At 40.9% G+C, this 27394-nt stretch overlaps 1 protein-coding gene across 4 annotated transcripts in view; it reads left to right on the top strand.

Annotated features, from left to right (window-relative positions):
- The window catches only part of IL17REL (interleukin 17 receptor E like), a 60508-nt gene extending 37315 nt beyond the window's left edge, over positions 1-23193 (top strand). For 3 of the 4 annotated variants that reach the window (XM_044997606.1, XM_044997586.1, XM_044997617.1), the window contains 13 exons: positions 205-249; positions 3223-3362; positions 3547-3618; positions 4545-4599; positions 6545-6708; positions 8923-8970; positions 10690-10747; positions 11108-11253; positions 15467-15532; positions 16618-16675; positions 17899-18015; positions 21363-21417; positions 22200-23193. In XM_044997606.1, the coding sequence (XP_044853541.1) occupies positions 205-249; positions 3223-3362; positions 3547-3618; positions 4545-4599; positions 6545-6708; positions 8923-8970; positions 10690-10747; positions 11108-11253; positions 15467-15532; positions 16618-16675; positions 17899-18015; positions 21363-21417; positions 22200-22239 (1064 nt within the window). In that variant the 3' untranslated portion in view covers positions 22240-23193. The remainder of the gene's footprint in view (positions 1-204; positions 250-3222; positions 3363-3546; positions 3619-4544; positions 4600-6544; positions 6709-8922; positions 8971-10689; positions 10748-11107; positions 11254-15466; positions 15533-16617; positions 16676-17898; positions 18016-21362; positions 21418-22199) is intronic. The other variant, XM_044997597.1, reaches the window with a different exon arrangement.
- Positions 23194-27394: the final 4201 nt, after the last annotated feature.

Here is a 27394-nt window from a genome sequence, read left to right as displayed (position 1 = left end):
CTGGACATACATGTTCTGTCTTCAAAAACAAACAAACCAACAAACAGAACAAGGGGATGAGCCTTAAGTGCATTAGAGCAATTTCCTTTTAGGAGGTGCTCAGAACTATGGTGATAAAAGCCATAAAATACCCAGATAGAGAGGCTTCTAGTAGGTATATAGTTATCTCGGCACTGCTGAAAACTTTTGTTCTATATTTTGCAGATTGCAGGAACAATGATGTGGGAAAACATATTCCAGTCTGTTTTGGTGAGCTGAGCATCACTGGACATGCATTACATTGTCATTGTGCTTGTACAGTTGCATACAGTCAAGCAATGCAAGATGGATAAATATTTTACTGCTGCCAAGTATTCCAATGGACCATTCCCTGTTATATTTCTATACTTGTAAATCTATAATAGCTTCTGCATTTCCAACTGTTATCAACAAAAATTATAGAACTGGTAGAGCATGGAGTATTCTGCCAAATGTAAGGGGTTGGGTATATTGACTTGGAAACAGTAGATAGATAAAAAAAGTGGGGTTAACACACTCTGTCATTCTCACACACACAGGTTTGGCCTCCAGGTATACACTCAGGGACCTCTGCTGCAGCCTTTAATTAGCATGGGAGTATTCCTACTGACATCAGTTACATTAATAGTGACTATTGCTGGAGTATGTCAATTTAAAAAAAATCATGCTGAATATTTTTCTACCTGTTATTGTTACAAGTAACACTTAGGATGGTTATAACTGGAAGAGATTAGGCAAAAACCCAGCATTTTCTGTGATTTTTCAGTTTGAACATTTGACAGAACTTTATATACAGCTAGGTTCACAATTTCCTCTATATTGTCAATCAGTCAATTTTTCCTGTTGTTGGTGTGGATCATTCACACAGCAACAGGGGAAAGAAACACATTTTTAAAATGAGCACCCACAACTCCCTGTAAAATCTTATGGTAGATCCACATGACGAGGGATCTCTTGCATGTTTATCTATTACAGTTAGTATATTAAATTGTTCTATACTTTCAGTGTGGTTAATGCATGTTTATAAAATAATTATTTCCCACATGGCATAACCCTGTGTCAAGTGTTATATGATTATGTAAACAAAGAACTTACCTTATGATGCATTACCAACAAAAAGAGGGGCAAAAGTTTAGCATATGCTTGCTCCTTAAAGGGCAATGGAAAGTTAGTCATGTGTGTACAGTGAATAAAGTTGAATGAAAATCACATGTACCAACAATGCCCATTTGCTTCAAAGTGTAACTTTATAGAGAGAGAGCTTAAAGGGGCAGTGTCAAGGCTGATAGGCTTAAAAAACAACCTTATTGAGGGTAGACCTGTTTTTAAATTTGTATCCTTTGAAGTGTGTCTATTCATTTCCACCTCTGTAGCCCTCAACCACCCACCCCCAAAAACTGCATGTCTCTGAGGGGAACATAAAACTATGGTCAGCTGTGGTGGACGGTGTAGAGTTTATCAATGCCATTCTTCAAATGAATGAATGGACACAAATGATTGGAAGATAAAAGCTACAACTTTATGCTGAACAATGTAACACAATGAATAATGAAAAGCAGCAGGCAGATGTCCTTGTTAAATTCCAATATAACTGATTCCTGATGTAACCAGCAAAGTCCCTATGCCCCGCCTATAGTTAAGTGAAATTTGGAATGTCTGTCCATCCAGAAAGCCTGACGTTTCAATATTTGTTTTTGTCCTTGTGACAAAAAGTAGAAATTTTGAAATTTTTTGCAGAAGAGAAATTCTGAAAAATTGTGATCTGTATCAAATTGTGAAAGTATTAAAACTGTTTCATTTTGATATTTTTGATCAACAGAAAACATTTTTGACATTCCCCAAGTTGAAATGTTTTGTTTATGGCAGTTGTTGTTTGGGAGCCTGATACCCCATTCTTTCCTATGGGCTAGGCTCCCTGGCCATCCCTCCCATGATGCACCTAGAGTCATGTGACTTATCTGGTGTACCAGGCAGCTCAGTCAGAGGGAAATCTGCATTGTATTATGGGAGATGAAATCCTTTGGGGAGCCCAGCTCATAAGCGATATGGTGATCAGAAATATAAGTCTCATAAGGCAGTGTGCTGATAGGGAAATGTAGTTCAATGTTTTGTTGAACTGATTTGAAACTAAATGTTTCAGATCAGTTCAACAAAACAAAATATTCTGATTTGGGTCAAACTGACCCAAATCAAAATATTTCATTTATATTTTCTTGACAATTTTTTTTAATTAAAATTTTCTCATGGGAAAATTTGGATTTTGAAAACTGCGTTTTTCTGTTGCCTAATTTTTCTGATGGAAAATTCCCAACCTGCTCTAGTGCCAACCACAGGCTTCAAAGGTTCTACAGAGGACTCTAATCCCTATTTCAGTTGATTGATTGGTTCCTTAGATGATAGTACAGTCTGTAACACATTCTAGTGCCAGAACTGAACCATTGTGCAAAATCATCATCCCACAAGCCATGTAGCAGACTGATGCTGCTACAACAAATATTTATTTTCTCAATGGCATGTGCAGCTTTGACAAAGACCACAAGGAGTATACATAGGAGTTATTCAAAGAAATTTTTAGACTGAATATCAGGAAAAAGTTAATTGTGATGCCACTCTGCTCACTATGCTCCCACTCATATGCTAATATCCACAAATATATATTAAAAAAAACAGATTTCTGTGCATCCTGGACCATAGTTGCAAGGGCAGGGAAGATTCTTAGTTAGACCACCATAGAGGACCCCACCGCTAGACTGAAATTAACCTTCCCAACAACCAGCTCTCCTGTCCTGTGGAGGTTTGGCAATAAAAGCTGTTGTTCCGAGAGTCAAACATGTTTTTGGCCTAAGAGAAAGCTGCACATCTTTTTAAAAATTAACATTTTCTAGCCACATAATCAGTTTTGGGAGAGACAGGCGGGGGAACAACACATGACTAGAGTCTTCAAGTTCTAGAATTTACAGAATCTTGGCCTGATAACTGTTAATGTCAGTTAAAAAAATTAAACTGGATGGCTCTGAACTTCAATCTCATGAAAATCATTAAATAGCATAAAAGAAGAGGATATTTATGTGGACCTAAATATACATTGAATGAATATGTATCAATATGAGGGGGAATACTCATACAAAAAATCAGTGTTGATTGACAACGTAACTAGGAACTGATGTATAATAACTTAATGTGTTCATTTTTTTCCTATCTCAGCTGGGAAGTTGGATTATAATGTGGACAGGGCGAGGAAAACCATATCTGTGAATGTATCAGACTTTCTTCAAGACCAAGACTATTATGTTCGTTTATGTCACAAATGGTTTACCTGTGAAGATGTGGGGTCATTTGCTTTGGTGAGTAAGAATTTATTACAGGCTGGGACTATTTTCTTGTTCAATTTAGTGGGACTACACACATGAGTAATGTTGCTCATATGTATGTATTTGTACGATCTGGCCTAATATTTTATATGTAGTTTCATTGAAAGCCAGCTACTGGATAGAATTAGTGGACTCACCATCTTCTATTTAATTACAGATAAAAGGGAAGGAGTCTTTAAAGTCAACTTCCTTGCAATATTCCCAGTTACTGCCTTGTCTCTGCATTGAGGTAAAATATTTTGATAACCTTCAGCATCTATCCGAGCCTTAAATAAAGGAGATCACCAAAAGTGCATTATTCCTGACAATCTCTTTATAGCAAATTCTGTAGTATAAATGGCCAGATTCTGAGCCATGCTTAGCAAATCAGTGAGAGTTGTGGTGCTTAGCAACCGTGGCTATTGGAGTCTATGTCCCTGATCCTGCAGACACTTATATTTATAGATTCCAAGGCCAGAAAGGACTACTGAGATCATCTCATCTGACCTCCTGTATAACACAGGCCATAGAACTTTCCCCAAATAACTCCTATAGCAGATATTTTAGAAGAAACATCCAATCTTGATTTAATAATGGCAAGTGCTGAAGAATCCGTCACTACCCTTGGTAAATTGGCCATTGGTTAATTATCCTCATGTTAAAAATGTATGCCTTATTCCCACTCTGCAGTTGTATAGTTTCAGCTTGCACATATGCTTAAATAATGAAGCCAGTGGGACTACTCACATGCATATGTGTTTGCAGGACCAGGATATAAGTGTTCAATTGGTTACCAGTAAAAAGGTCTAGGGTCTATCCTAAACTCACTGAAGTCAATGGCCATTGACTTTAACGTGAGTAGGTTTGGGGCCCAAAATTTATAAATCAAGTGTTACATATTAGAAATGATATTGTGTCATTTCAGGAATTTAAAAGAGTTTGCTACTAATAAAACTTAAATTGGAATGTCAAGTAAATTAAATGAAAATCAAACAGAGACATTAGATTATGGAAAATATGAAAGAAAACCAGAATAATCCAACAGCTGTTGTGACACATCTCTGTGGCTGGGTTGTTTGGATGTGTTCTGACTTTGAATATGTGGGTTGAACTGCCTCAACAATAGCTGATTTGAGAATATAATTGACTAGCTAATGGCAATTATTTGGGTTGCAGGGTTGGTCGGCAATCCCAGATGCAAGGAGGACACAACTTTGCCCTTTTAAAAATGGCAAGTAGATTGTAATTACTGCATGGCTAAGTATTTATTAGTCAGTTCCTGACATGTACCATCTCCTTAAATGTGCTTGTATCTAAAATGACACTGTGTGGATTGCTGCATTTTAGGAAGTGACAGTTTTTATTTGTAACACAGAAAATAATTCTTAAAATGAGGTATTACTATGTATATTTTTCATCAGATTTTTTCTAATAGGCCAAATTCTACTCTCAGTTTACACCAACATAAATGCTAGGTAACTCTATTGATATCAAATGGTGTAAATGGGAGCAGAATTTGGCCCTATTAGTATAATTTTTGTTTCTTAATTCAAGCACGAGGAGACCAGAATGAAACAACAGCTTGGAGCTCAGCTTTGGGAAGGGTTCATGAAGAAAGTGGACTTTAAGGAAGTACACCTCTACCCCGATAAAATGCTGTCCTCGGGAGCCAAAAAATCTTACCGTGTTATAGGTGAAACCGCATTATATCAAACTTGCTTTGATCTGCCGGACTGTGCATCCCCACCCCCGGAGCACTGATATTTGAATCCGTGTTGTATCGGGTCATGTTATACCGGGGTAGAGGTGTATTTGAAGGCAGGGGTCTGGCAGATAAGAAGGAGGAGGCTGTTGCAAATGTAAAGGGTGGATAAAGGAAGGGGAAGAACTGAGTGTGGGAGTGGTTAATAGGGATGATCAGAGGAAACCTGAGTGGGAGTAGGAGATGACATGAAGGAAAGCGTGTAGAGGTTTAAAGGTTAGACTATGGTGCATAAAAAAAATAGGAAGCTGATAATAAATGTAAGATTATTTGCAGACTATAAGCCTGATTGCAAACCTCTTCCTTGAGTGAGCAGTTACTCGCACAGGTAGTTCCACTGAAGTCACAATCTGGCTTGGGGGAGTGGTAACAACTGAAAATGAAATAGGTTTTCAGTGTTTTGTGTGGTAAAGGGTTGCTGTCCTGCAGGAAAATTCTCATACTTCAACATATGCTTTTATCTCAAACCAGAACAAAAAGTCAGAATACCAAAACTCTTGGCAGAACAAATAGTTCTGAAAGGTTTTGATTAGGAAATATCAAAATGTTTTGTTCTGAGTCGATTCAGCATTAAACTGTGTACACCTCAGCTGCTGCTGCACCTCATGGGAAGTTGAAGTTCGGGTTCCTCATGCCCCCATTCTCCCCTATAGACTGGGCTTCTCAACCAAATTACATCTCCCATGATGCTGGGTAGTACTTGTGTTCACCTTTTTGTGAACATTCAAATGACCTAGTTTTACTGGTGCACCTACCAGCAGAAATGTAATTTCCTCTTATTATTAGGTATTAGACAAGTCCGAATTTCCAAATTGCTTGCATGAGTATTTGCAGAATTACAATTTTAAATTTCCATGCTGGAAATTCTTCCACATTCATCCAATCAGAGACAAAACTAATCACAATTAATTAAGACAGCTCCAGTTTTCAACAGTGAGTATGCAGTACACTGTTTGCAAACCATAAAGTACAACCCCGCCCCCCCAAAACAAAAAAATAAGTTGAATAAATCTGTGAAATTGCAGTCTGCTTGTGATGTTCAGAGAAGAGAAAAAGAAACTAATTATGCAGATCGGTTTCCTTGTGGGAATTATTCACTTAGTTCTAATAATTATTCAGAACCCCAGAACTCCACCTCCTAGTTTGAGTTTATTTGCTCTCTCTCTCTAGTGAGTCTAATTTGCAACTATCATGCCCTCTTGCATAGTCATTTACAGTTACAAAGTCAGTGAAAAATGCTACCATTCTGATTGAGCCAAGGTTGCATGGATGGAAATGATTACCCAAGAAGCTGGGGAATAGAGAATCTGGCCCTTAGGTTTTATTTTAAGTGCTGATGCATGAATCTTTGGTTTCAGTATAATTTAGATTCATTTAATTAATCTCAAATAATGTTTCTACTGTTTGTGCATAGATACAAAGGCACTGTGGGATAGCATTGTATATAATCCAGCCACCCAAACACTAGCCTGGGAACCAGCCTGTCCTGTGCACGTCACTGTTAACCTGTGCAGGTTAACAAAGTCGAATGACCAATGTGTAGATCTACAAAACTCATCAACTACAGCTCCAGAGAAAGTAAGCTTTATATAGTATCTTTAGGACTGTAAGACTAAGGGTGATATCCTTAATCCAATGCATAACATAAGTAACTAGGATATGGAATAAGATCAGTTGCAAATACTTGTTTTTGTTCTATCCTATCTACACAGGTTCTTATACAGCACTCAGTTTGTTATTGTATAATACCAGCATGAGTTATTCAGAGAACTGAATACACGCTGTTGATAAAATGGTTCTTGGTAGAAATTCTTGTGAACCTAGAATTTTTTGCTAAAAGAACAAGTTTTTTGTTTCCTAAAATAATTGAGACTTGATTTTCATTTACAGTAAAGCCCTTTTACACCACACTGGCAGTGTAATGCCACCTTAGCATTAGCACAATTACATTTGTACCCACTTTAAGGTCCCGTTCCACTCCCAGACTGGTGCAAAGAACCTTAGTGTAAATAAGAATCAGGCTCATTGCTTTTTGTTGGTATTGAAATTGTGGGTGGCTTCATCCTTTCTGAAAAGTTATTTTCAGAACTAAGAGATAATTTATAACTCAGTAGGTGTTGCCAACTCTTGTGCTTTAATCATGAAACTTGTGATCCTGAGTGCTTTTCCTAAAGCCCCAGATTCTGGAGTCATATGGTTAGACGAGAATCTCAGCTTTCATTTTTTTTTTAAAGTAAGGTTCTATCTCTGATGGTTGTGGAGAAAAGCTTGAAAATGTGACACCTAAAGGCTGTAACACCAGAAGGCAAATAAAAAGAACCGCAAATTCTTAATTTTTAAAAGTCTCATAATTGTTGAGCCAATCGTATGATTATTTGGGGACCAATTCATGATTTTTGAATATTTGGGACTGGCAATACTGAAACTGGAAGGATTTGAACTCCTGGCCAGGTGGTTAGTCATTATTCAGCCTTTACAGTTGTCCTTATGTCAAGCTTTTAATAAAACCCTGATCCACAAACGCATGTATGCTTAATGTCACACATGTCAGTGATCCCAGTGGGACTTCTTGTGTGCTTACAGCTAAGTACATGCATAAGTCTTTGCAGAATCAAGGCCTAAGTTTGCTATGCTTGGCAATTGTAAAATTACCCAGCATTCAAACGGACAATGGATTTGCCACCGGAAGATGAATATTAAAATAAAAATGCCTTTGTGAATTTTGTGTTTTCATTTAACTCTTTCCCCATTGTTGCTATTGGGCTAATTTTAATGTTCAAATGCAGGGTTCATTTCCCCCTTTTTTCCTTTCTCTTTTCTTTATAAAGGGATTGGAGCTGAGTTGTGGACATGGTCTGGGTATAGAAGTGCAGCCAATGACATTCTTCACATTGTCCTCAAACTGTCTACAGCATTGAAACCAAACTTAGGTCATGACACTGCAAGCTGTTACTTGGGCACTTCGATTGGTTTCAATAGGATTACTCACATGAGTAAGGATCACTCATTTGAATGAGTCTTTGAAGGATGTAGCCCTTGAAAAATAACTGAGGCCCTGATTCAGAAAAAGCATCCTTTTCTGGAAGGACACTTAAGCACATGCTAAACTTTAAGTATGTGTTGAAGTCCTAATTGAAGTCAGTGGGACTTCAGCACATGCTTGAAGTTCAACAGATGATTGTGTGCTTTCTTGAATGGGAATGGGCTTAAACAAAGGCTCCAATTCAGAAGGGGATTTAAACATGTGCGTAAGTGTTTTGCTGAACAGGGATGGCCTGCTGAATCAAGGCCTGAAACAACAAGAGCTGTGTAATCGGTTTGTTATTGACTTAAAGAAAGCAAGTTATTACCAAATCAATTAGGTTTAGATTTAATGGGTCATATTCTCCTGTTGTTTGCACAAATCTCCCATTGACATCATAGGAAGTCCTGTTTAATTATGAGGGTAGAGTATGACCCATAGTATAAAACATACTATAAAAAAAATAACTACATTTCACTTCAAAATTAATTAATTGTTTGTAATGTGTTTTGAAAATGAGAAGTGCTAACCACATACTAGGTATTACCAGATCAAATCCTGGTACCTTTATTCAGTGAAAACTCCTATTGAAGGTAGTGATTGGTCCATTATAATTATTAAATTACTTTATGTGATTAACTGATTAACACATTTTAAAAAAAGAAAACATCTTCAGTTCCTTTTCTAATACATCAATTGTACAAGTGGTTTGTTCTTTCTGTTGATACTGGTTTGTAAACCTGACTAATTCTGTGCATTCTCTTTTCAAGCAGGTAAAATATTCCCGTGTAGACACTCATCCAAGACTTTGCATGAAGGTAAATTGCTTTTTTTTTTTGTAGATTAACCATTTACACCGTCCCTCCTCATTTTGCAGGTATCAGCTACAAAAGATGCATCACTAATAATCTTTTGGAAGAATACTCTTTACCTTATAACCCCTGAAAAGAAAATAGGATAAGAAATATTAGAATATTATAAATATTTAGAAATATTTAATATCTGATATTAGAAATATTAGACTAGGAGGATGTTGTGTTATGGAAGTCAATAAAAATGTCAGAAATGAAAAATGGCTCATATGGGACCATATTGTGGCATTTTTTTTTTATTTTAATGGGCTTTAAAGCTGATGGCATAACATGGCTAATAGAGATGTGCTTTCACAATATGGCAAATTTGAGAATGAGAAAACGTAGATAAAAAGCAATGTATATTGCTATTCATTTGCTCTGTTTTCCTTGCTGTTAAGGAGAAGGTCTTTAGTACCTATTCCTGCCACCAAAACTGAAATTAAAATTCAGGGCCTGATTCTCCATTGCCTTGTGTAGTCATGGACACCTGGGCAAAGTGGGTGTGCAGCTCTGTGCTTCTGTTTGGGTAGTATTTTACACAGACTTTGCACAGATGTAAATCGCTAGGCAAGGTGGAAGTCAGTGGAAAATCAGGCATACAGAATTCAAGACTCATCTCATTCATGCTGGTGCAAATTGGCAGTAACTCCGTGGGAATCAATGGAGATACACTAATATCACAGTAATGGAAGTGAGGTCAGAATCAGGCCCTCAAAGCCAGTATTCCAAGCATTCAACTGCAGATGAGAGAAACAGCCCTTGAGACACTCAAAATACCAAAACTTCAGACTCGGTGTCTCTCCAACCCTCATAAGAATTTCATCGGTAAAGCTGAACCAAATTACATTAAATTGCATGACTATTTGCCTAGTGTTCACCTGAGTCCACACCCTAGTATGGCTTTGTTGGATTCTATATCCACACAGGAAAAGTTTCCAGACCTTCTAGTGGACCTGGTCTGACTTCTGAGTTTGCAGTGAAATATAAAATGAGGTGTGGTTGGATGTGTTTCCGGTATCATCATGGACATTTACCATATGCAGCTTTAATGATAGTCACATGTTTATGCAGAAGGCTTGAAAATATAGTATCAAGACCATAAAACAGAATAATAAAACTGTCAGCCATTAAAGGAAATATGACTCAAGATAAAAATAAAACAATATTCATTAAGGGGAAGAAATCAGGACAATTACTGTTCCCTAAGAGATAGCAGTGGTTGCTGCACAGCTTTAAACTGACAATGCAAAAAAGCAGAATAGAACATTTTATGCCCTCATGCTGCAAGCACTTAAGCATGTGCTTAACTTTATGCACTTGAGTAATGGTAAATTCTTTGAATATTTGTGCTATGCATCCCTGGAGCAAATCGTGCTTCTGTTATTCAGGCAAAATAGCCAATGAAGTAAGTATTTGGCTCATTATTATTATTTTTAAAATGCTTTTAAGCAACTGATTTTTTTGTCAGTGGGACTGCATAGGAATGTAAAGTTAAACACTTGCATAAATGTTTGCAGAATTAGGCCCTTAGTGAGTATCAGAGCTTGGAGCATAACATGGGAGGTAAGCTGTGAATAATTCCCTTGCTGCTTTCTGGAATTCAGTGACTGGCTTTAGCTGGATCTGTAGCCACAAGTTCAAACTGCAAAATTCTGTTCCTCTAACAGCTTTCTTTATTTTCAGTTTACAACCAAGCAAGGCTCTTGGGTTAGATGCCCATTTGCTCATGGAAATTTCCCAGGTAAATAACTTATTTTATTAAATTAAAATGAGAAATTAATAATTATATTGTATTACATTAACCACTAGACTACAACCTCTCTCATCGAGTAAAGTTGTTATGTCCTATGAATTGCATCAATAATATTTAACAGTGCAGGTTTTCCATTTGTAAACTCCCACCGTAAATCAAGTATTTGTAAAGATAGATGATAACCTGTTAAAATCAAGATAGCTATTGATATAACAGTTGACGGTATTCAAGCTGATAAAAATGGTTTCATTTTAGCACAGCATGGTATCTACTGCCATAGTCTCTCATACGTCATTCATTATGTGAGTGATTACATTTAAAAATAACAGCCTTTCTCCCCAATTTCAGCTTGGAAAATGAGAATTGCTGCCGGGGCAGAACAGACACAAGTCTCCTTCATGTCACAAACCAAAGCACAATTTTCAGTGCTGGTGTGTAACAAGGCACAGCTGTCTTCATGTGACTCTGTTGGAATACGCCACTCAGTCTCAGCGGTTGGTATGCGTTACTTATCAGAAGTTGCTATCAATAAGGCAGCTTCCGCATATTTAATTTGAATTTATTGCCATCCATAGCTCTGTACAAAACCAGCAAAAGCCAGGCACACACACTTCGGAACAATATCCATAATTAAAGCATTTAGTCCTAGTTCTGATCTCACCCTGATGTAAGACAGGAGTAACCCCACTGAAATTACACACCAGCGGAAGTGACTTTTGAGTGCTGGACTTTGCAACTTGAATGTTCTTTAATGTAGTTTTTTGTTGTTGTACTATTTATAAATATGAGCCCTTCATAGGCCCCATTCATTACCACCGGTGCAGGGGTGTTCCAGAGCTATACCTCCCTGTGCCAGCTTGATTTGCTGTGCTGCAGGCGGTTCACACAGGACAGGGACATACAGTGGATCCCACATCTGATCTCCCTTGAGGTTTCTGGTAGGGAGGGCAGCTTTATGCTCTGCTGGGCTTTTCATAGGACCCCTGAGGGAATAGGCTGCCTTGTGGATGCAGCACCACTGTACAGCCTATCCTTGAACTCTCTGGACACTGTTGGCTATGTTTTGGGCTATTTTGTTGGCCAGTCATAGGTCCCCCAGGGAAGGGGAAGTTCTGGTGTCTTGCCCTGTCTGACACCAGTGCAAGCCCTATGTGAATTTGGACATATATCTAGCTAAAGATAATGGATACCATGAGCCTTATTTTGTAGAAGAATTAGCAAGCACCGTGGGCCTGATTCTCACTTACTCTAAGACACCTTTGCAACAGTGTAAAGGAAAGTTAAAATGGACATATATTATGCCCACACCCTAGCTAAGGCCCCTTTCTCTGCCAGTTTGGTGTAAAGATGCCTTAGTGTCACTGAGAGTCATGCACTGCATGTTATACAAGTACAGTGAGAAAGAACTGTGGGAATGTCCTCAAGCCAACAATATTTGTATAGAGCTGGTTGTAACTCAGAATTTCTGTTCTGTGCGAAATTCCAACATTTTGAAAAAAGGTTTTGCTCTGATTTGGAATGAAAATGAGACATTTTGAAATTTCTTGCAGGAAGGAAATTCTGAACAGTTTCAGTTAGAAACAACATTCAGTTGTTCTGAAACAAAACTGAGCAACTGGCTGCCCCTGACTCCCTAGGCGGCCCCCGACTCCTGGGGATTTCCTGGGCTGCCCCTCGCTCCTGGAATGCAGATTCTAGAAGCCATGCGAGCTCCAGCTTGAGCAGAGGACTAGACCTGAGTGTATATCTACACTGCAGCTGGCTCTACCCTGCTAGAGCCAGGGTTCCCAGGACTTCCAAGGTCCCAGCTCCGCAGCAGCTCACCAGAAAACCAGGCAGGTGTTGGCGGCAGTTCATTGAAACCAGAATGTTTCTGCGAAACATTTCGGTTTGAAGAATCGGCATTTTCCAATGGAAAAAACGTTTTGTTGGAAAATTCCTGGCTACCTCTACTTGTTAACGTGTTACACTCAGTAACTGTGGCTGCAAGCCATTGTTTATGGTTATGGAAATAATAGCTTGTGGTTAATTCATCTGCAGACTAGGGGAAAATGCATGCGGTCTTGTGACAGGCACTCCATGTAGTTTGCTCATATTCCCACCAGACTAGAGCACTCAGTGAGTGTTTCTAAACCTGCTCCATATGGAATGTCTAGTTTCACATTAGTATCTGGCTATATTCAAATAGGAAAATATTCTTTTTATCAGTGAATTTTCTGTTATCTAAAGTCCATTATTTTATTATTACATTACTAAGGCACCTATCTTGGTAGCTAAGCATTGATCCCAGATGCATTTGGCCATATATGTATTCATTTCTGCGTTGCTATGGGGAAGCTGGTAGTGATCCCTATATTTACATTTCCATTGTAAAGGATTCTTGCAACCATTTTTGAGAAGCTCTCATCACCTTCCTTTCTAGCAGGCCTTTGTTATTCTGCAGGGAGAATGCCCTTGGCTAGCAAAGTGCCTCTTCCTGTCCCATGGCATTCTGATCAGCTTTTGCTGAGATTAAAAATGGCCATTTCTCCTCTCTCCATTACATTCCTCAGGAAGGTTTTGGCAGCATATCAAAATAATAATTATACACAAACATTCTATGGCTGGCCTCATGTTGCTGCCAGCACAGCATCAGCAGCAGACACTGTCCTGGGAGCTCATGGAGCAGATGTTTTGGCTGGGGAAGAGGAGAGAGCTGGTCTAGTCTGGGCACCCTCTCTGAGGGCACCACATGGGGCAGGAATCAGGCTGGACTTCCCTGGGACCCAGAGGCCCATCTTTGTCCCTCTGGCAACCCACATAGGGCTTGAGCTCCTCCAACTCCTCAGGAGGATGGAGGAGAGAGAAGAAGAGAGTGAGACTAGGTTCCCCCAACCGGGCCCTGAACCAAGTATCTGGGCCCAGTGGCCCATCTCACCTCTGGAGCACCACATGGGATGAAACTCTCCCAACTCCCAAGGGTGAGTGTGCGTGTGTAAAGGGAACTGGCCCAAGTTCCTCCCTTCCCCCCAACCAACCACATAACTCAGCAATCTATTTCCTCCCTTTTGTCCCCAGTCACTGCAATTAGTCCTGTAGCTTGAATGGTAGCAGTGCTGACTGTTCAGTGTTCTTTGAGGATGTGCAAAATGTAATTTTAGGATTTCCTAAAGGATAAGGCAAGGTAAAAACAAATTCTATTTTAAAATTGTGGGTTAAAAGAATATTATTTAGATTGCACTTGTCAAGTCAAGCACTTGAAAGTTGGGAAATACCCGATTGGCAGTTGCGTTTAACTTTAATTTGTCCCCCTTGTGCGTAAGCATTTTATGACACAGTCTGTAATTACATGCTGATGTACTGTTTTTTCGACATGATCCCTGACATGATCCCTGACTCATTCAGTGCCTGGGTGTGGGCAAACATAAAGCTGGCTTTTCCTAATTTTCTGGTGTTTGATTTGCAACCTAAACAGTGTTTTTTTAATGTATTTTTGTTGCTGTTTCTAATATAGCTACATATGTATTTGAGCTAAACAGAATAGCGGTAAAGGGAAAACAGAAGTCTGGGATTCGTAAAGCAGAAGAATAAATAAGCACTACATACAGGAGACCACTTGACTTCAATGGAATTTTTGCCTGAATAAGGACAGCAAGATTCAGACTTACTGGTTTTAATGGCTTCCAGAGTTTAGATGACTGAAAATTCACGGCTAAGAGGAATGATTAAGTAGGATTGGATCCGAGCCAGATATTATTGTGAAACTGGACATATCACACAGAGTGCCAGTCTGTTCAGAAATGTCCATTGTTTCCATAGTCCTGTGGTACAGATTGATCTGTTCTCTTTAGTGACGATACAATGGGAACTCACGTAGATTCCACATGGTTCCCACCCCAAGACCATGAGCAATTTCCACCAGGATCGCATGATGACTTAACACTGAGCCATTGTTCCCATAAACAATTGTTCATAGCCTCAATATTAATGTCTTCACATTAATGTTGGGTTAAGGCCACATTTACCTAACTTATCCCTATCTTCGACAGGAGTTTTGCTGAGGAAGGAAAAGCAGTGTAGGGCCCATCATTCCAGAGAAATAGTCATTTTCTTTTTTGTGCACAAGCCACAAATAACAATATTTTAAGCAGCAGAACAATTTTTTAGGGCAACTTTACCCTCAGGGTAATCCTGTTCTCAGAGCACAGCCTGAGTAGCTGGCTGTGGGATGGGGAGATCTGGAGCACACCCAGCTAGGCCATGGAGTTCAAGTAGAAGCCTTTGATGGCCCCTGCCATAGCCTCCCATCTTTAGCAGCCTCTATGACTGGCATTCTCCCCTTCTGGGCGTGTGGGGGAAATGGAAAGTGGATCATTACCCAGTCTCCCTTCCTGGTCCACCCCCAAATCCACCTTATGCACTTAGACACAGTGCTGTGCTCCATAATGTGCTGGGATATGGGCCCTCTTCAGGGGTTCCCCAAATCCTGCACCTCCTGTGCAGCAGAACCAAACTGGATGCACTGTGCTCAGGGCATTCCGTACCCATGGGGGAGGGAAGTCCTTAAAAGGAAAAGAACCTTCAATAATGAAACCAATCTGCTATAAATTTTAAGGTGGTCAAATACGTAACATTACTGACAAAAAAGCCAAAGAGCTGGAGGGAGTCAATGCATTTTGATTGCCCAACAGCTATGGAGTTAACAGCTTTCCACTTTGTTTTCACCAGGGTGACTCTCATCCCACATCTGTCAATATTTCAGGTGAAATATGTGGCTCACAAGTTTGCATTCAGGTAGGTCTGCTGATCTGTAGATATACTCTGCGCTAAATAAACAATATACTCTGGCATGGAAATAAGAAACTGCAGGCAGTGTTGCAGCTGCCTCCTCCCAGCCAATTCCGGCCATGACCCAGCTGTAGGTTACAAAGAGCATTATGAATAGTTTGAATGTGCTGCTATTGTCCCTTGCTGAGCTTGTATTAATTATTTAAGGTAGAGGACCATTCTTGAGCTCTTATTTTTGTAGATGGCAAACAGTGGAATATTAAGGGCTGTTAAATTAACTCCTCCATCTACATAAACTCTTATGATGGAAAGATTACAGATAGAAGGGCAGAGGGAAGTAACAAATAAATGTATTAACATTTTTTAAAAAACAAGTCTAAGGACTTCAGTACATTCAGGCATCTATATACAATAGTAAACAAGGAGACATACAGGATACAGCAGAAGTGCACCGATACACATTTAAATGACTATTATTGAAACAGAGCTGGGCAAATAATGTACGAAAATGCCAGCATGTATCTGTACAACTGAGTTTTACTAACAGATATGTTAAGAGAAAATGAATTTGAAACTCAAAGGTTGGATTCCACGTGGAAAGCGAGTGTTACATTTGTTTTTTGTGAGTATTTAAACCAGAAACTTAAGAAATATTTTTACTATTATTGTATAGCACCCAAAAGTATGCTAGGCACGCTGTAAAAATAAATAAATCACTTTTTGGAAAAACAAATGTCCTGAATCAGATGGGCCTGGGGTTGGGGGGGTGGAAAGTTCTTCTGGTGCTCTGCCTCTGGCCACTGGCCTGGAAGGCTATTGTGACAAGGGTCATCTAGAAAGTCAGCCAGGGAACCCTTATTTTCCATCAGACAATCATCCCAATAGAAAATCCCCTAGTAGCTATATCTTCTATAACCCTGAAAGTGACTAAGAGTGACACAAGGATAAGCTAAATCATTAAACAGATTTTTAAAAAAAAACATCTGCATTCATTTCAGTAACTTAACATGCCAGTATTTATTTTTCCAAAACAAATGATCATTAACCATATTGTTGAAAGGGAAATAACCATTTTTTCTTTCTTTTAAAAGGGCTGGAGGACAGATGTAGATTATTCTGTTCCACTACAGATCTGTGATATCCAATGCAGTAAGTACTAATAATGTGTCACATGAAAGATTGAAATAGATGAGATGGGTTTGGCAGCAGAATCAGGGTCTCCTGTGACTGACACAACAGTCCCCATCCTTCTAGACTGCAGATTTCAGGGTCAAATCCTGCTCTCTTTACTCAGTAAGTAAGAGGAAGGGTGATGTTGTGACTAAGATACGGCACTGGAACTCAGTAAACCTTCAAGGGTAAATTCCCAGCACTGCCAAAGACTTTCTGTGTGACTCTGGGCAAGTCATTTAATCCCTCTGTGACTCAGTTCCCTATTTGTACAAAGGAGAATAACACTTCCCTACCTCACGGAGGTGTTGCGAGGATAAATTCATTCAGGGTTTGAAAAGTTCTCAGATACAATGATGGGCTCAACTGTGTGTGAGTTTAAGTCCTAGCAATAAGCAGTAGTGAGTTCAGATCAGGGCTCACAGCAGGGATAGCCCTGAGACAGGGATTTTGGATCTAAGGCACAAGGCACAACAGGAGACGCGCTGAACTGAGAACTCAAAATGCAGTCAAGCTGGGAAGAAGGCTCCAATTACACTTTGTCATCTTATTGTTCAGTTGCTGTAATAAAATCATATCTCAGGAAGTGGGTGAGGGTTGAGACCATGCACGGCCTATGGAGTGTTAAAAGCAGATGGGAAAATCACTTGCTCTTAAGACCTTTTGAAAACATAGCTTTAGATATATAATGCCTAGTGCACATTTTGCTTATACCATAAAAGCACTTCACAGTTCACTTTAAGAAGCCTGACTCTAAAAACGTTGAGGCCTGTAATTATTCTGGCAGCAGAGCTCTGAGGGAGTGCTGGCATGGGACTTGGTAATTCATTTTCTTTGAAAAATACAATACCGCATAAAGTCAAACACTTAACCTTAGGTTTTAAGCCAATCTCTATCTATTAGAGATGAAGATGAGATCTCATGTATCATGTAGATTATCCCACAGTTGCCTACTGCAGTGTTCACATACCTTCCTCTGAAGCAACTGACACTGGCTACTTCAGAGGCAAGATACTGGATTTGATGGACCTCACTGTGATCCAGTATGGCAGTTCCTAGTTCCAGCTATTTGTTTGGAAGCCTCAAGAAATGCACTTTGTGGTCTGCAGCAAGTGTTATGTCTTTAGTGAATAGAGTCACTATTTAGAAATTCTTTATTCTCAGATGTGCATTTTCCATAACAACAAATACATTTTCCCCAGCATTATCTTCCCAGAGTCAAGAAGATGATGAAAACGCCGTAAGGATCATGTTGCTGACAGCAATCATTTTAATCCTGGTGACAATGATGGCTCTCCTTGGACATAAAATTTTAACAGGTACATAATCAAGGGAATGTTAATTGGAGAATCAGTCCATATTTTCTTGACAATCTGGAATATAGATTTAAAAATGAATGGACATTAATGGTATATAGTGGAAGGACAGTAAAAATCCTTCCCTAGCATCCACAAGCAACTTTTCCTCATTATCCATGCCCAGAAACCCCACCGGATCATTCACACTGTACCCTGGACTCCTGCCCCAATAAAACCCTCTAGATCTAGATCTGGGCTCTGGTGGACTAAGGGAGAGTAAATTAATGCCAAAGCTCAGGGCCTGCAGTTGACAATGTCCTCTTGCTAATCCCTTTCTTCTTAAACAAGGGGACTGCTAGCTGAAGTCTCCACAGTGGTCATGGGTGCTAGGGTATTGCACAGGGAGGGAGGCAGTCTCTCAAGCAGCTAGCTTAAACAAAACTTGCTCCCAAGTATGTACCAAGAAGTATATGTCTGCAAAACATCAGGACAATTAGAATTCATTTACTCCAAGTCAGATTCTGATATCCTTAATCACCTTGAATAGTGCCTTACTCCAAGAGTTGACCCACTGATTTCAATGGTACTGTTTGTGAAGCAAGATGCTAATCAGCATTTTATTATTATTTATTAGGGTAGTGCCTAGGGATCAACCAAGATTAGGCCCCATTGTGCTAGGCACAGTACAAATATGGTGTAATAGACAATCCCTGCCCTAAAGAATTTATAGTCTGTGCTCGTTTGCTGGGCCCAGAATCGGCGTTCCACTGTATCAACCAGCCTCACTGCCGCCATGATGTCCCAATTGCCACAGCCCATGTTTTCAGGAATGTCTGTGTCCATGTCCTCATCTCAATCGTCCTCGTGCTGGAGTTTCTTAGCCAGGTTCTGCACATATTGCAGGATAATGCGCAAGATGTTTAATTCTCACAACAGCAGCGGTGAGCTGAGCAGGCTCCATGCTTGCCGTGCTATGGCGTCTGCACGGGTAACCCAGGAAAAAAGGTGTGAAATGATTGTCTGCCGTTTCTTTCACAGAAGGAGGGAGGGAGCGAGGGAGGGAGGGGAGACTGATGACATGAACACAAAACCACCTGCTACAATGTTTTTGCCCCATCAGGCATTGGGAGCTTAACCCAGAATTCCAATGAGCAGCAGAGACTGTGGGAACTGTGGGATAGCTACCCACAGTGCACTGCTCCGGGAGTCTATGCTAGCCACGGTATTGAGGACGCACTCCGCCGACTTACTGCGCTTAGTGGGGACATACACAATCGACTGTATAAAATCGGTTTCTAAAGATCGACTTTTATAAAATCAACCTAATTTCTTAGTGTAGTGAGGCAATGTCTACACTTAAAAGCTTACAGCGTCACAACTATACCGATACGGCTGTGCTGCTGTGAGAGTGCTCGTGCAGCCACTCTATGCCGATGGGAGTGAGCTCTCCCGTCGACATAATAAAAACAGCTCAACGAGTGGTGGGAGAGCGTCTCCTGCGGACATAGCACTGTGCACACGAGTGCTTATGCCGGCAAAACTTATGTTGCTCGGGGTGTGTGTGTGTGTTTTTTCGCACTCCTGAGTGACAAAGTTTTGCTGACATAAGTGCCAGTGTAGACATGGCCTAACTAGATAAGAGAGACAAAAGGTGGGAGAAAGGGAAATACCATACACATAGAGTAATCAGTGTGATGGCCTGCAACTGTCCTGGTAGTTCCACAATATTTCTCTCTCTCTCTCACGGGTGGGGGATAGGGTTTAGTTGGAGGGGATTAGCCAAACAGCAAAGGAAGGGAGAGGGGACAGTGAAGGGAAGAGGTGACTGAGGGGGACAGGGCAGGAAAGACAATGAGGAGAGAGAGAGAGAGAGAGAGACAGGGCTGGCTCCAGAGCCCAGCGGGGCAAGCACCCGCCTGGGGCGGCCCTTTCCCGGGGGGGCGGCAGGCTGGGCCGGCGGACCTGCCGCAGTCATGCTTGCGGGAGGTCCACCGGAGCTCCGGGAGCAGCGGACCTGCCGCAGGCATGACTGCGGAGGGGACGCTCGGCCGGCGACTCCAGTGGACCTGCCGCAGGCATGACTGCAGACGGTTCGCTGGTCCTGCGGCTCGGCTGGACCTCCCGCAGGCATGACTGCGGCAGCTCAACCGGAGCCGCCGGACCAGCGAACCGCCCGCAGCTGCGGGAGGTCCAGCCGAGCCGCGCGACCAGCGGACCCTCCGCAGTCATGCCCGCGGGAGGTCCGCTGCTCCCGCGGCTCCGGGTCGCCTCCCGCGCATGACTGCTTGGGGCGGCCAAATTTGTAGAGCCGCCCCTGGAGAGAGAGAAGGGTGTGAGGGGCAGGGGAGGAATGAGGCAGAGATGATGAGACTAGGAGAAAGCAGGACGGGGTTGGAGAAAACAGGGCAGAGAAAGTGCAGTCAAAACTGTAGAAAACACTCTGAGCATGAGTTTAGGTATCAAAATCTGGCCCTCAGCATTCACACTTCATCTCACTTTATTACTGAATAAGAGTAGGATTTGCCCAACATTGCAACTGTGCAGTTTTCATACAGAGGGTGTCTGTTGTAATGATTGGTATAAGTACTGTGGGAGCTATGTAAGGGGTGCAAAACCATACAAAGAAATAAATTACTTTACTTATGGTAGTTACCGCAAACTCCCCCATTAACACTGCGCCTGTCCAGCTAGTAACAGTCAGCGGCAGTGCTATTTTTCATTTGTGACTCATGTTGCTAGTGTGACTATCAAACCCTTTCCCAATCAGATCACTGGGCAAATATTTGTAAATGATTTTTCATTGTTTGCTCTGGCATGGGATTGAGAAAAAAAGATCATCTTTATAGTTTTAAGCCAGATACGTCACATGTGTCTTTACAATGAAATTATCACGTACAGCTGTAAAAGCGTCGTCCAGCATTGGTCCTCTCAAAATGGTTTAACGTTATTTCCAATATATTTTGCTGCCAGAAATTCAGCATCTAATGATTAAAAAACCCTTATATCAGAGGTAAAATTAGTTCATGCTCATGAAGGTTAATCTACTTCCAAATTCAAGGCAAGGTTTCCAACTGGCATATTTAATACATTATATTTTTTTAATCAGTCATTGAAATTTGTATTCAGCATGACTTTCCCTCTGAAGCAAAAGAGCTTAAGGAACTGGGCAGTCAGACCCTCATTTTTAAAAGCATTGGCTAAGACACAAGACTTCTCTAATTTATACCTTCTTTTCCATTTGGTCGCTGTTTGCTCCTCCCGCCCTGTAATTTAAGGGATATGAATATTTCCAATCAGCTACTGCTAAAATAAATGTATGAATTAAAGTGAAAATAAAATGGCATCTTACATTATGATTTATTTCTCAGTTTTTCACAGAAAGAAACATGAAGGCAGAAGTCCAGCACAGATCATAAGGCAGAGGTAGTCAACAATTCTCTTCAATGTACAGCATGTCAGTTTTTTAATGTTCGTGAGAGATGAGGGATTGACAGCCCCGAAGAAGCCTTGGTAAAACCCTCTGTCCACAGAGCAGAGGCAATGGCTTTGTAATATCTGTACTGGAATTAGTATTGTAGATCCCATTACGGCTGGAAGTGGTCCTGATTTTCTCTGTCATTGACAAAACTCTTGCCCCTGCTGGAAGCATGCGTTTCTTTTTGGGTTCCTGCCTGCACCGCATGGTGTCAGAACTGACTGGGTACCATTGCTGGGAAAGGAGAGAATAAATGAATACAGGAAGAGAGAGAGGGAAAGGTAGACGTCTCCATAATAAGAGTAGAAGGAAGCTCTGGAGCAGCCCCCAGAAGAGGCGAGATGAACAGAGAGAGAGGGCACCTCAAGCTGTCAAACTGAAAAGGCCCAACCCAAAGAGGGAGGCAAAGGAGGGCAGGGGGAGAGAGGGAAACAGCCAGGGAAGGGAAAACATATACTTTAACCTTGATGTGGAGGGATCACTGCTCAGCTGACAGGGTGCTCCCATCTTCATACCATGCCAGTCGCTGCCTTTCCACAAGGAAAGCAATGCCACTTAGTATGAAGTGTAATAATTTCTTTATTTTGGACACCTGTGCACTGCTTGGACTCAAGCAGTCAAGTCCTGAGTTGCTGAGAAGGGCTTAGAACTGTATAAATCCTAATGCTATACTGTTGCAATAGACTCTGTTCCAAATGAGGGGGAAATGCCAATCTCCTGTCCTGTTTAGTTTCTCCACTAGAGTGAAGAGTACCTCTTCCTTGCATTGATGATGGTGGCTGGTGAATTTAGCAGAACCCTTTCAAGATCCTCAACGTCCTTCTCAATATCAGGTTGACTTTACAGGTTACTTGCAAACCCTTGTACACACGAGTAGTCCGCTCTCATGCAAATAGACTTTGGTAGGACTATTCACAAGTATAAAAGGCTTTACAAGCTCAGAGTGTACCATTTTAACTTCTTCAAATGAAGGAGCATCACATAGTCTGTTTGCCTGTATCTCAAGAACAGAAAAGGTTGATTAGATCATGTGGGTAGAGAATCTGGCCCACATTTTCCTGTGAAATGAATGGTTTATTGAAGATGCCAGAAGTGGGCAGGTTTCGCACCCCAGTTGCCGTATTATGGGTACTTCAAGATTTACACATTTCTAATCTTCCTTTTAAAACCATAAATCTGAATTACTAAGAGTTATGGAATGGAAGAGATTTTATATAAAAGTTGATAAATGTACTTACCTCTAGTGAACTGAACCATAGCTTTCTTTATTTTCTGAAGCCTTTCTGATAACTTTAGAGCACTGTGGCAAATCTTGCCATAGACAGACTTGTATTCCTGAAATTCTTCTCAGGTCTATCTGATAACTGCATTCAGTATTTTATGTATTGTATTTCTTTGAGTCAAAGGCATTTTTCCTTTTGTTTTATTTTCTGGAAAAAAATGGAAACATCTTCACAGCTTTGTTAAATAATTAAAATGACAATGTACATTTCCTCTCTAAGGAACTAGATCCTCATCCCATTAAGTTAATGGGAAAACCTCCATTTGACTTCACAGAGAAGCAGATCAGGCTTCTGGTTTCTTGGTTGTTTAAAACTCTTACATGAAATATAGTTCTTAAGAAAAGTACTTTGTCAACATAATGAACTGAAGTGTTTTTGTCTTGTATTATAATGCCAATATTTATACTTGCAACTGAAAATAATACCACACACTATATAAAATGTTTAGTGTTTGTCGTTTATTTCTTTTAAAACTCTCCAAACGGCTGTCAAAAATTCTTAATTCCTTTTGTGTAATAAGGAAGTGACGTTAACTGAGACATCAACAATGGTGATGCCTGAAACCCATGTGGGATTGATTATAGGAGGTTGGGAGCAGGGGAGGGAAGAAGGGAGTGGAACAAGAGGTTGATCAATAAAATATATTTTCCATCTGCATGCCTTTTTGCTTTAGGATCCTCGAGGGGCAATTTAAAAAAAAATAAAAGAAAGCAAGCAGTGTGTCAATTGAAGACATGTTTGCAGAGCTGAAACATATGGTTCGTTAGGAGCCTGAGGGAGGAAAAATAATGCTTGGCTGCTTTGATGTTAAAGCCTATTACACTGAATGTGCATTTTACTGGGATGGCGGTGGGCTGGGGAAGGCCTGCCTTACGCAGGACTGGAGGCTAAGGAGCAGGGGGTCACAGATCACCTCTCTAAACCCTTCAGTTATCTGAAAGGGTGGAGCTTTACACTATGAAATGGATTTGTAATTGTAATTTACATATCTCTTTTTCCCTATAACCATATACGCACTTCTATCACAATCAATGCAGAACAGTGGAGATAGTACCCTCTTGATATTTTACAGTTCTTTGCTCATATTGGACCAAATCCTGGCTCCTCCCACTTCTCAGTGGTGTGTCACAATCTGGGGATATGAGTTAGTATTCTCTTCATCTGTCCCCAGCAGAGAACCCCTACCCAAAGCCAAAACCTGTTCACTAGGACAGAAGGACTGAGTCCATTATGCTTTGTTGCAATAAAATCTTAGGGTCAGATTGGAGGCTATCTTCTTTCATCTTTGCTCAAATTGAAATTGCATAGGGGTTTCTCAATATGAGTAAATGTGGTAGAATTTTGCCCCTTTGCTCTCAGTTATGCTTGTGCAAAACGGCACTGAACTGAATGGAATTAAGCTGGATTTACATGCGTGTAACTACTGAACATGTAGCCGCCAGTTACTAGTTTCTGAGATTGAGAGTTGATGGCTATGCCTCTAGTTAAGGCTGCCCGACACTTCTCAATTTAAGATCCTGTTTTCAGTTGCCTATAACTTTTTCAAACCATTGTTTCCATGAGGCTGTGCTGGGTTTGTCCCATACATGCCCTGACGAGGTGTGAACTGCCTCTCTGTTCTTGGAGAGTTATTGCCTGGGTTTGCTTTAAGCCATGAGGATACATTTTCAGCCTCATAACTATATACATAAAATTATAACCTATAACCTTACTATAACATTACTGTAACAATTACTATAACAACCATGCTCAGTGCATTATGAGCCTTCCGAAGACACCCAACATGACAAACTTTGCATTGGATACCACACAATCATGTTATAAAGATGAACATGGGGGTGTAGGGTGTTCCCCCGAAGTACAGAGCGTCACACCTACTACTGCTACCAATTACGGCTGGCTTAAGAGACTTAAACAAATGACACTACACAGCTTCTTACTGGCTAATACTGGCTTAAGCAAAGTAAGAACTGGCTCAAAACTACACCCTTTTCTGGAACTAATTTAAATGGATAATCTTGTCCTGTCTCCTTCACCCCCACAACAGCCTTTCTCAACCATCTTTGAAGATCTGCCAGTGAAATTTAGCAGTCTGTCTGCTAAGCCCCATTATTGCTTCTTTGAACTTTGATGTCACTTTGGGGTTTCCCTAGTGAGTTGGGCCCCACAGTACCAATTGTGGTGATGTGCCTAAAGCATATGAGATTTTTGTCTTTGTGAGATTAGCAGCTTCAGTGAGAAAGGAAAGACTTCTTGCAGTCTGGGGACTTCCAGAGGCACATCATGCTGCTGAGGGTTCATCTCAAGGGCCAGCCCAAAAGAAATCCTGGAATTAGGAAAAATCTACAGTAGTTGATTCCACTACTTCTGGGGAAGAGCTTTCAGCTTTTCTTTTTCTGCACATACACCTCTACCCCGATATAATGCTGTCCTCGGGAGCCAAAAAATCTTACTGTGTTATAGGTGAAACCGCGTTATATCGAATTTGTGTTATATCGGGGTTGAGGTGTATCTCTCCTGAAGAATAGCTGTGGCTCCCATTCCACAAAGACTTTGCTTCCACCACTGCATGACAGGGAGGTTAGCCTAAAGAGATGTGACTATTCAGGTTGCATTTAACTGAAGTATGAATTCTAGGCACATTTGAAAAACCACACTAGGTGCCGGTCTGCTTCTTTCAATACCTAAATACCTTTGAAAATCTGACCCTAGACGATTTGCCTAACATCATGCATAAAGTCTGAGGCAAAGCAGGGACCTGAATCTGTGTTGCCCAATAGTCGTTCCCAACCATTAGACCACCCTTCCTTGTCTACTCTGAAAGTAGTGGTCCTGGAGGGGAAGGACAAGGGTCTAGTCCTTTCTCTTTTCAGTAGCCTGGGGATGGGCCCCTTGTCTGCTTTGGGAATGCTATGAACGAGGTGGGAATGAATGTCTCTCCTTTTCTCTCTGTCGCCTATTCACACCAGCACACAGTCAAATGCTTCCCTTTTCTTTTGTCTTTATTTCTTTGGTTCATTTGAGTTCACTTAGACCCTCTTTTCTGTATCCCGAGACCTGAAGTGCCTGAGGAGGCTGCATTTTCAATTAGGACCAGCTGGAGCTAAGGAATCCTGTGGAGAGGCAAGCGCTTCCAAGATGCTTAGATAATATGTTCCAGTTGCTATAAAAATCTGATCAGGGAACTAGAACTGAGACAGGGCCAATTCGGAGAAGATTAGTTTAGAAGTCCATATTATATGTGCTCTCAAGCCATGGGAAACTATGAAGCTCTTGGCCATTTCATTATTTTCCTTGGTTAGTAAATGTTTGGCATTTTACTTTGCGAGTAGCCTGTTATCAGCTGATCTTGGATGCTTGGTAGAGACATGGGGCTTGTCTACATGGCCCTGCAGTGTGCACTACAGGAGTGTGAGCTGCAATGCTGAACTATAACTGCCCCGTGTAGACCCTGATAGAACAAACTGTAAATGGGACTATGTTAATGCAAACTAGGTACCTTTTAGTTTGTGCTAGCAGGGTCTACATGGGGCAGTTACAGTTCTACACTCAACGTGCACTGCAGTTCACACGCCCCCGTAGTCCGCACTGTGGGGCCATGTAGACAAGCTCATAATGCCTGTTGGGAAATGATTGCCCCAGAAGAGCTGCTGTCATGCTGCTACCAGAGTGAGGAAAGGGTGACCAGATATTAGAGCAGTGGTTCCCAAACTTTAACAACCTGTGAACCCCCTCCTAAAAATGAATATTTCCAGGGATTTTCTCCTTTACCTGCGTATAAATTATAAAAGCAGTGATCTTGGAAATATAAACTTTGTTTTTATGACATGCTTATTACAAACTTTATTATTAATTATTATTTATCATTACAGTATTTTTATTACATTATGAAAATGGCAACACTCTTCCAAGATCTCACTTTTGTAGCTTGTATCACTTTGAATAAGCCTGTTATAAGACAAGGCACCTATGTTACATCAAGGAGTATCAGATGTAAAACAGCATGAAGGTATTTAAGAAGCCAACTCAAAGAGTTCCTCCTGCACAAGCATTCAAGTCTTGAGCAGTCCAGGCAAACAACGCACGTTACAACAAAGCTTAGCTGCCTATTTAATTTTTAAAAACAGCAAACTATATCCACCTCCCTTTCCATTTCTTATAAGGAGTCTTGAAGTTTAAATCTCCTCAGTGTGATAGATTATGTCTGCTTTGATCTGCTTAGCTCTTGGAAGTCCACGGGCTGCTGGCCCCGTGCTGCCCAGGGTCCCTAGGGACAGCTCTGTCCGCCATTAGGGAATTTTTTTCCGAGAACCCCCTGTAACATTTAGTGAACCCCCAAGGGTTCACAAACCCCAATTTGGGAACCACTGTATTAGAGTGACCCTAAAGCACCAGCCATGCTCAGCAGCGGTTGGTGCCCACTGCAGGGAAGATATAGTAACTGCAGTAAGGGAAGGTAAACCACTTGCAGGAGTTAAGTTTTGGTTAAACTGAATCTGCGTCTACATTTCTGCATGCTTAACATAAAAGAACTCTTCTCAATTGATGGATGGGATCTTCAAGAGTATATGGGAAGTGGCCCTGCTTGTCCTTCACAAAACCCACCCCTACTCTTCTGTTACCTCCCTGCTCAGAAAGGCAA

Source organism: Mauremys mutica, chromosome 1, assembly GCF_020497125.1.
Source record: "Mauremys mutica isolate MM-2020 ecotype Southern chromosome 1, ASM2049712v1, whole genome shotgun sequence".
Taxonomy (NCBI): Eukaryota; Metazoa; Chordata; order Testudines; family Geoemydidae; genus Mauremys; species Mauremys mutica.
Note: the sequence above shows the minus strand (reverse complement) of the source record. Positions and strands in the feature narration are given on the sequence as shown.